The sequence below is a fragment of the Sinocyclocheilus anshuiensis genome, unplaced genomic scaffold, assembly GCF_001515605.1.
Source record: "Sinocyclocheilus anshuiensis isolate Anshui unplaced genomic scaffold, SAMN03320099.WGS_v1.1 scaffold784, whole genome shotgun sequence".
Classification (NCBI taxonomy): Eukaryota; Metazoa; Chordata; class Actinopteri; order Cypriniformes; family Cyprinidae; genus Sinocyclocheilus; species Sinocyclocheilus anshuiensis.
In genome coordinates this window covers 1632119-1642472 of record NW_015554160.1, presented here as the reverse complement: position 1 = coordinate 1642472, position 10354 = coordinate 1632119, and the positions used below count along the sequence as shown (strand labels likewise).

General features: G+C 36.4%; 1 protein-coding gene across 3 annotated transcripts in view; it reads right to left on the bottom strand.

Annotated features, from left to right (window-relative positions):
• Window positions 1-718: 718 nt before the first annotated feature.
• The window catches only part of map4k3b (mitogen-activated protein kinase kinase kinase kinase 3b), a 19577-nt gene continuing 9941 nt past the window's right edge, over window positions 719-10354 (bottom strand). Inside the window, exons 16-33 of one of the 3 annotated variants that reach the window (XM_016463650.1) lie at window positions 9921-9959; window positions 9680-9733; window positions 8365-8419; window positions 7999-8272; window positions 6921-6991; window positions 6393-6434; window positions 6127-6211; window positions 5932-6011; window positions 5592-5652; window positions 5374-5491; window positions 4449-4507; window positions 4170-4273; window positions 3911-4082; window positions 3746-3814; window positions 2394-2486; window positions 2233-2303; window positions 1924-1979; window positions 719-1848 (exon numbers count right to left, since the gene is read on the bottom strand). In XM_016463650.1, the coding sequence (XP_016319136.1) occupies window positions 1761-1848; window positions 1924-1979; window positions 2233-2303; window positions 2394-2486; window positions 3746-3814; window positions 3911-4082; window positions 4170-4273; window positions 4449-4507; window positions 5374-5491; window positions 5592-5652; window positions 5932-6011; window positions 6127-6211; window positions 6393-6434; window positions 6921-6991; window positions 7999-8272; window positions 8365-8419; window positions 9680-9733; window positions 9921-9959 (1591 nt within the window). In that variant the 3' untranslated portion in view covers window positions 719-1760. The remainder of the gene's footprint in view (window positions 1849-1923; window positions 1980-2232; window positions 2304-2393; window positions 2487-3745; window positions 3815-3910; window positions 4083-4169; window positions 4274-4448; window positions 4508-5373; window positions 5492-5591; window positions 5653-5931; window positions 6012-6126; window positions 6212-6392; window positions 6435-6920; window positions 6992-7998; window positions 8273-8364; window positions 8420-9679; window positions 9734-9920; window positions 9960-10354) is intronic. The other 2 variants (XM_016463652.1, XM_016463651.1) reach the window with 2 other exon arrangements.

Genomic DNA, 10354 nt, shown 5'->3' with positions numbered 1-10354 from the left:
CTATAGTTGTAGAAAACTTAGTAAAGTATTGGGTAAAGTATTGGGTATAGTTGTTATATTACCACAGCAACTATAGAATTATCACAACAAATTAATTCAAGTACTTTACTATAGTATGGTTCAAAAACACTATAGTATTTACTATAAATTACTATAGTATTTTTTAATGTGGAAACTAATAAGCAAAAATCATTATACCTTAAAAATCATTAATAAGCAAAATCCTTCACTGCAGGACTTTTTTCTGTTCACAGAGAACATGTTATTTTATTTCCCTCCGCTGCTTTTTCATTGTTTTGTATGTAAACATATGCTAGATTGACTTGACCTTTACTCTTGCACCTCTCGTAGTGTCTTGCAAATGACATGCGGTTCTAAAAATGTGGTTCTCAAGTTAAAAGAAGGTTGATTTTTTGCGTGTTTTTTTTTTCCCATTCCACTGCCCTGGGTCGCACATTTTTTAAATGCAAAAATGCATTCTGTGTGAATGGCCTATAAGCTCATTAACATTCATAATTTTCAAAGCAACAGAAACACATGCACTAAGGTTTCACTGTCTGTTATTGTGCTGTTAATAAGGAAATATGGATCTAATGAAATGTAAAAGTAAAGGGAAGTCGTGGCCTAATGGTTAGAGAGTCGGACTCGTAACCCAAAGGTTGTGGGTTCGAGTCTCGTACCGGCAGGGCGTCCTTTCCCTTTTTTTTTTTTTTTTAACTTACTGAAGCCTTAAAGTGCAGTTACATTAACAGTTATTTAGCAAATTTCTCATTAGGGTGAAAGATTTTCGCACAAAGATTTCACATCGGGTTAAAATTAGTCACATTAATTTGCTGCCCTGACCAACAGAAAATTGCTTGGTTTGAAAGTGACATTGAAAGTACTTCATGTATCTCTACACATGACAATGGACTTTTTTTACCCGCAAAATTTCATAGAAATTTTACTAATAGGACTGCACCCTTATGATAACAGCGGACGCCAAAAGAGGGAAATGTAGAGAAAGAGAAGCAGAAGAAAATACAGCTGAGTTTGTTAGACTTACAGTTGGTTCACACAGAGCGTGTTTCTGCGTTCCATTCTACTAATTGTTTTTCAACATTCTTGTGTTCTTCTATTTTTAAATGCGAGAATGCGTTCCGTGTGAACTGTTATTAGCATGACAGAGAGGAGCTGTTTACAGGGCAGTACTGAAAGCTACAAAGCTAACAAGATGGTAAAACACCTGCATATCATGCCAGATATAAAAAGCCATGATATTTGTGTCCTCTTTTAGACAACTTTTGTACTAGACTGTTGTGTTTTCACATTAGTTATCTCAGTCGCAGAGAACTGATGGTTGTGTATCAAGGTCTCTGACACTGAAATGCATCTATAGTAAGTTCACGCAGTTTGGCAGTACAAAAAATTTACGTTAAACCTGTACGATACCAAAAGATATAATGCATTAACTGGAAATTAATTGAAATTACTCGATTTGCCGTTACATGCTATGCGAATCTATCACGCATATTAAACGGTCTACCTACATCTGCTTGTACTGAGGTATCGATTTTGTATCGATACGAGCAACCAGGGACTGGTATCATACCAAACCAAAAAATTTGGTATTAAAATCTGTAGTGTTTAATCTTTGAGTATGTTTTTTTTTTCTGTAGTGTTTTGTTCAGTAGCTTCATAAAGGAAATTGAGGTGTATAAGTCTCAGGAACATGTACTTTGTAGCGTGCATTATGTAGTGTGTGTTAAGGCAGTGTGTTGTCAGTAGGTGTTCTCGTGGCCCGCAAGGATGTACAGATTACTTTGAGCTGTAGGGTCTTCCGTCGGTTTGCTTTCCAACACCACCACTCTGAGAAAGAGAGAAAATGTTTGTAAGAACAATGCTGACCACGGAGGTACAATGTGTGTTCTGGTGAGCTCTCACCTGTCCGCACCCAGCAGCCTGTAGATTCGCGAGTTATCAGAGATCTCCTGAGTAATCTAAAGCAGAGAACATCAGTTACCATCAGTTGTTGACAATGGACCTTGACCTTGTTTTGCCCACAAAATTTGGCTAATGTGACTGCACTTTAAAGCTATGTTACAGGCTATGAATGTATAATCTAGATCAGTGGTACGTCACGATGGAAGCATTAACCCATCAAAATTCACTTTTGTATGATAAACTATTTTGATCACCTGTTTCCTAAAGCAAAACTAGCTGAATTTAGAAAACCAAAGGCATACCACACACCTCACTGTTTTTAAAGCTTCTTCCCTGCATTCCATGCTTCCAGAACGCCAAAACACTGTCCTGCAGACATACTGGAGAAAAGACAAATGCATTGTTATTAATCAAAGCGCACAATGACATCCCCACCTCAGTCTTGACTCTCGTATTAATTTAGTTCTTACCTATTGCCTCAATCTGGAAGTTAAAGGTGAGTTCAGTTGACAGCTTTCTGTTGGATTTTAACCTGCCCTGTAAATTCACCAACTTTATACACCCTGCAAAATACAGAAAGAAATGATGAGTAATGGCTTCCTAGAGCTGGAACTGCTGGATAAAGAAAATGCAAGAGCCTGTGCAGATGCTTGTTTGAACATGAATCTGCGCTGCAGGTAATGACAAATACCAACAGAAAAAGATTCTGTGTGAATCTGAAACCATTATAGCTTTATCAGGAGACAGGTTAATGTACATGTGATTTATCATATTGTAGCTAAAAATAGCTATAACTGTAGCAAAAATCAACTGTGGTTTTGTAAAATGGCGACAAGAATATTAAGTACAATTCATTTGTATTATATGCATTATTTATTGTTTATTCTTATTAACAATAACAATAATGATAATAAAAAATGTCATTTATATAATTTAAAGGCACAATATGTAATTTTTGCCACTAGAGAGCGCGTATTCAAAACAAACAAAGAAACAAAGGCATAGTTTGATGACGCTGTGACTGAGTGTGGAATCATGGGAGTTGTCGTCTTCATTCCCACAGCCGATGTAATCCAACGGGACTCCGGGGCAGAAATCATTTTCATGGATGAGCTAATGATTTATTAACGTAGTAGAATAAAGCAGGGTGAGACTGAAAGCTGTCGAAGCGAAACGAGGCTGCTGAACAAGTGTGACACATGGCTCGAAAGCAGCGGAGCTTTTATTATGCCACAGTCAACCGCTTCTGCTCCTTCCGGAAAGCAGCGGAAGTAAGCAGCACTGTTTTAACATACTAGATACATTTGAAAGTTCTGTTATAATGCTACTCTGTGCGGTCTAGTAAAACGCACAACCTATTAAAGCGTCTTTGGTGTTTCCATGTTTTCTACAAATCAAAACCGGAAATCGAGGGGTTATGACATCATTGGCAGGCGACACAATGACACTATGGACACGGTCCGTGTCACTAGTTAAAATTGCTTATTTCTCTGGATTTAAACATTCTTCGAAACATTTGGGATAATGTAAGTACACAAGTCAGCAAAATATATAACACTGTTCTAGTGGTTTTTGGATATTTTAATAAAAAAATCTTGCCTTTAACTGTTTGTAATATGTATTTATGTACTTTATCTATATTTAGAAGAATTGATTATACTATTATAATGATTATAACCAATTGTTCTAAATAATATACCTAAGTGAATATTATTATTATTTAAACTGTTCTAATATTTAATATTAGCAGAGTATTATATTAAATGTAAACATAATAATCATATTGTTATATGATTTATTATAATAAAAAGAAATGACTTACGATCTAGACACACTAGGACGGTATCTTTCTCCAGCTGAGTCACATGAATGACACATGTTTGAGGTGTTTCTGGAAACACACAACACAACAAAAGTTCCTACAAGTCCCAAGAGCAACACTCTTTTTGGCAATCCAAACCTAGTAAAATTTTGAATTGATACTGACCGGGCTCTGTGAATGCTGGGTTGGCGGCATTGGGATCAACAGTGCCAAACGTGACCACCTGATCAGGATGGCTTCCTTTACTGACTGCTACACAAACCAGTGGATAATGCTGCTCAGGAACCACCAACATCTCAAAGACTTCTAATGGACACGGCAGGGTGAGGTCTATGCTCTGGACACACACAAATACACAGGATTGTCGTCTTGTGCATGGATGCACTTTGTGTTTCTCAGTGTGATTTCTCATTCTCTCACTTACCTTTATCAGCATGAAGCGCTGCATGGCTTCCACCCATTCAAACAGCATTACGCTGGACTGGAAAGCTCCACATAAGTACTTATGACCAGTGTATGGGTTTCGCACTATACATACACATACAGAAGCATGTTTCATTTCTGACTGCATTTATAATAAAAACAATGTATTATTTTATGTGCAAATCCTAAAAACTATGCAGTGTTCTGATCATACAATTTGGTAGGCATTTCAACACAAAACATAAGAATATCAAAAGCATGCGAGTGCATTTGTACTGACCTACACAACATTTCTGACAACCCCTCGTATCTGGTATTTTATTGGACACAGTAAACTTCCTGAAAGAAAGGCATTAACATGACAGCACTAAAATGCAAATTATATGATTTAATAGGATTTACAGTAAAAAAAAAAAAAAAATATATATATATATTTGAAATTACAAATGACAACGGTAGGCCTGTCACAATAATCAATATATCGACTTATCACGCAATATATGTACATGACCTCAATCATTTTTTGTGACGCAATATATCGCCCATTATATTTACTTAAAAATTCATGTTACTGTTTCGTACATTCCACTTGCGTCTGTGTCTTTTGCAGCTTCTTGTACATAATGTGGTGTAATCATTAGATACTAGTTCAAATAAAAAAAAATTGCTTCTACAAAAAAAGTTTAATCTGCAGATATGGCCTTGTTTAGGGATCTGTGCCTTTGTGCATACGGACATCTGACTGCTGAGTAGTGATTGTGTTTTTCAGCAATACAGTGCACCCTTAATTTACAGAGAAAAGAAGGTCAGGGAAAAATCTCCATACAAGTTCTTTGTGCATTTTTCTTTTTTTCTACTTGTTACTTTGCACTTTTTGTTAGAAAATGTTTATTTACTATTTATTCAGGTTTTTTAAGGTATCTAATATTTTGATACTTAATTTCCATGATCTAAATATTCTTAAAAATTAAAAGTTTGTTGTCATTTGGAAGTGTGTAGGCCTTCTTGCATTATTATGCCGTTACATTATGATTATATATTCAGTGGCATAAAATGGTGTTTAAAATGACAATAATATCGCTTATCGCAATTATTTCTGGGGCAATATATCGCACAACAAAAAGTTGGTATCGTGACAGGCCTAGACAAGGGACTAAACAGCTACACAAAAATATAAAAAGAAAAAAGATTAGTCTGAATCATACCGTGGGATGATTTTGTCTGGGAGTTTGTGTGTTGGTATGGCAACAGGTAACTTCTGCATTTGTCGAGCTTGCTCAAAAAGCATCGTCAGGTTGTATGAGTACAGCTGAGATGCTTTACCTGTGGAAAACACCCATATATGTTCATAGATTGTTTTATGGTAAAGCTAAAATGTACTTCTAATGCATGGTAAATCTTTTCCTTATTGGTTTTATCTCACCTGATATTGAAAGCAGCCAGTTGGTCATTACATACACCCATGTGCACCTCCGTGGAACCAGCTGTACGTGATTCAATTAAATAAAAGATAAATTGAATTCAAATGATGGTTCAATCTGATTAATTTTCTTTCAGAGCAAATACATAATTATTGATGACATACATAAAATTTATAATTTTTATTATCCATTATGCAATTTTTCCATATTTTTAGCATTTTGAAATACAGATTTAAAATGCTAAAAATATGATTTTTCATATCTATATCGCCAAGCCTGCTTAAATTATTCTTAATTTTGAACCTCAACGCCAAAAGAAAACCACAATAAAAAGGCCCTGACCTGTTCCATTGTGCTCTCATGGATTTCATTCAGATTGAGGGTGTAAATTCCTTCCTCTGCACCAAAAATCAGATACTGATCTGAAAAAGAGTCATAAGGGAAGCTCATAAAGCTGAAAAACATAATTATTATAATTATGTCATTTAGGAGCATGTGATTTGAGAATGCATGAGCTCTACATGAACTGCTTCTTACCCCTGGTGTTTGGGTTTATCCAGGAACAGGCACAGTGAATCTTTAGGGGACAGCCGTTAAACACTTTAGAGAAACAAGCTCCCATCTGCAAAGCAGAAACAAAGATCAACACTGTGACAGCAGAGCTGAGTTTGAACGCTCCAAATTTAGTTGCTATGACATTTGTGTTAATCTAGGTGTGCCGATACATCTTTCAATTTTTGTGTGTATGAAAGAGAAAACGAAGGAAAAATAGTGAAAGATGGAGAGATAAAGAGAAAACTCACATGTACTTTAGGGGTCGGTGGGAGGCCATTACTGAATGGAAACTACAAAAAGACAAACAGATCAACGCTGTAATCAAACTATTTTTGTTTTCCCATTTAATCTGGGAATAGTAATCACAGGGCAATAATTGTAAAGTCAGATTACTCAAAACAAAATATTTCACATCTACTGCATCTCCTCCTGTACGTAGCACAGACAATGTTTAATAATTTAATTTTAGGGCTTATAACAACCTTAATTATAACAATAACATAATGAAGGAGGCATAGATATTTTCTTTACTGGGCATCTAAACCATTTTCATGAATTTCTGTGTTTTTTTTTTACAAAATACGTAATAAGAAAATAATAACAAATAAGGAAAATATTTGAATTTTATAACAATGTTTGCACATGTCATGTTACCGTGATAATACTGATAACCGTGATCATTTTGGTCACTATAATCGTGATAAGACATTTTCATACCGTTACGTCCCTAATATATATATATATATATATATATATATATAAAGCATTAACCATACCTTTAGATTAGGTGAGGGAAGGGAGGCAAGTTTTTCTTTCTCTCCATTCTCCTGGACAGAAACTCCACTACCTGCACATAAATGATCACATTATATCATCTGTCCTTTGAAAACTGAAACCACAAAAAACAAAGACACGCTTATGGAAATTAGGTTCTTTATATATGCCCCCTTTTTAAAAAAACAAAACAAAAAAAAAACATGCTATTTGCTTGATTATGTTTGCACTAATACTACCTGCAGAAAGCAAGCAGTACATAGAATTTGTGGGTTTTTTTTAATACAGATGTTATTGTGCTAATTAAGTAACTGAGTAATTCAGGTGTCTAGAAGTTGCAAGACTTCTGATTCATTTGCTAAAAAACCAGTATGTACATGTTTATGATAATAAATAAAATATATTTTGAAATACTACCCCACTCAGAGCTGGTTGGCTGGTCTTCCAGCCTGGTCACAGATGGTTTTGACAACTCTTTAGCCTGGGAGACCAACTAAAACCAGATGAACACCAGCTTGGCCAAGCTAGAAGGCCATCTAAAACCAGCTACTTCCAGCTTTAACCAGTCTAGCCAACAAGCTTAAGCGTTTTTAGGCAGTTTTTTCAATAGTGCAAGCAGCATAACAGACTTTTGTACAGCTAAAATAACTGGAGTGAATAAAAACCATAAGCCTTGCACATTCAAATTAAAAATGGCCATGTCCGTTTTTAAGCTAAAAATAAAGTGGATATTCCCATGTATGTCAGATATAGGTAGTCTGCTGCATCCTAAATAACTAGGCAATGAAAAAGACTTGAGCTGTGCAAAGTGTATTCTGCGCTACATTTTGGGGCACGATTGTTACCTTGTTATTTGCATAAAATATTACGTGAATTAGGTCAAACAACACAATCTAACTACTATATCACACTGACTCATCTACGAGGCTCTTAACTAACCTATGGTAAAGCTACAGCTATCTGTGTTGGGTGACTGAACTCATGCCAATATTATTCAAAAGCACAAGGAATAGAGGAAGACTGGCAGGGCTGTCTACCAATCACAGGAGGGCACGCTCAAGTGGGCGGTGCTTAGCTTACTTTGTTCTTCCTGTTGTTCAGCATGAAGCCATTCCCAGAACCTATAAATCCCATCATCCCCTGCTGGCTCTGTCTGATCGTGCTCAGATGGTTTGTTACCTAGACTACTACGCCTGTGTGGAGGCAGGCGAGGAGGTGGTGGTCTGGGGGGCACACAGGAAGCAGGCCGGACAGGAGGGGTGGAGCTTGCAGAAGCTGGGGAACGTTTAATGGTCCCTTCTCCGGTACTGTCCTCTGAGGCGGTACTGTTCTGACCTGGAGACAGAAGCTTCGGCTAGGGAAAAGGGAAAAAGAGAGATGTGAGTGCGAGTTACACATTATGTCAGAAGGCATGTTTTGAATAGGAAAAGTGTGTGTAAGTTTTACCTTGGGTGGCAGAGGAGGTGGCACTTTAGGCCTCATGGTTGAAGTGGAGTTACTGCTGTAGACGCAGACACACAAAAATCATTGTAATGATTTATATCACCGCTAATCATGATGTGGTAACACAAAACCAGGATGCAAGGACCAACAGCACAGTTTCTTTGAAAGGTGGAAACACATACAGGGATACAATCAGATGAAGAACGAGACCTCATATGCAATGTTAAAAACAGTAAAGAAAGTAAGCAAGAATGGTCATGTGGACACAAGACACACAAACTGAGTGCTAAATATGCTTACATACACATAATCAACCTAATCCAGAGCAGATCTTGGGAATATTTTTAACTTCTTAGAGTTTGAAATTCCAGGAAACACAATTTGCAATTGTCCTCAGTTTGGACTTTGAGCTTCAAAGTGACTGGAAATGAAAGTGTTACTGTATATCTTGTGCTCATCACCAGGTTATTAAACAAACCAAAACAAATGTTGAATCAAATTACTACAACATATACAACATTTTTATGACTATATTTTTACATTTCTGAAGAAAATGTGAGTGGTACTTGTCCCTGCAAATATCATTAGCATAAATATATTAGCATAGCTTAGCTAGGGTGGGTGGTTGCTAATGCTGTGTGGTTTCTAGGGTGTTCTAAGTGGTTGCGTACTGTTCCAAATCAAAAAAAGTCCAGACCTAAGCCTCTATGATACTCTGCTCTCTAGGTTATAAACCAGGTTCCTCCTTCAAAGTTAATCTATAGGAAAATCTATGAGAAAATCAATTTTTTGTCTGGCAGACAAAAATTGTAAGTGTGATTTTATAAAAATGTAGTAGCATATGCAATTGTATTAAAGTTGGCATGAAATGGAAATTGTGATAATCTTTTCTCCCCTATTGTGATGTATATTCGAGTGAAACATCTTATCAAACTAGCAAACATGTAAGGTGGGACTTCAATTTGTCCATCAGGAATTGATTGGATCATTGTCAAGTTGCTGTAGAGGAGGCTTTATTGCCTAGCCTTCGCACCAAAGCACACATTAGAGAAGATATTGTTGTTGTGAGGGTGAGGGGAGGTTAAAGTTTTTGATTAAAGATTACGAGGGCACATGAATTAAAAAATAATGATGTGCATTTCAATAACGATCATGCATTTGTGCACCAGCAAGCAACTACAAACCAGACACACTACAAAACAAACCGAGCGCATCCTTCAGTCTCACATCTGGTTGACACTAACAGACAGGGAGTCACGGATGATCACAGGTGTTTTTGAATGATACACATCTCACATTACATCTTCCTCTCACTTACTGCAAATCATCACCTTCATCCTCATCCTCATCCTCTAAATGTGTCACATGACCCCTGAGAGAGATGAAGAGGGTGAGGCTAAGAAGGTACAGTGGCCAGAGAAGAATGCAGAGAACACACACACACACACTCAGCAGTAAGAGCTTCTCAGTGCCAAGCAGAGGAGACGAGACTGCAGAAGTGAGTAGATTGCATAGAGGTTTGGCTGACCAATCAAAAGAGACAGTAGGAGGGGCTGTACCTTTGATTGAGCTCCTCAGCAACAGATTTTAATAGACTCCTACAAAAATAATGAATAAAAGACAAAACAGAACTTGTTTTACACATACATACAAAATACACAAACATATTTGTTGTGATACTAAAATATTCACCCAACAACAAAACTATTTAATTAGTGAAGTCGACTAGTTTTAGACCTTCATTTCTTTTTATTGTTTATATAAAATTGTTTTTGATTTATTATATATACAGTGGGTACGGAAAGTATTCAGACCCCCTTCAATTTTTCACTCTTTGTTATATTGCAGCCATTTGCTAAAATCATTTAAGTTAATTTTTTTTCCTCATTAATGTACACACAGCACCCCATATTGACAGAAAAACACAGAATTGTTGACATTTTTGCAGATTTATTAAAAAAGAAAAACTGAAATATCACATGGTCCTAAGTAT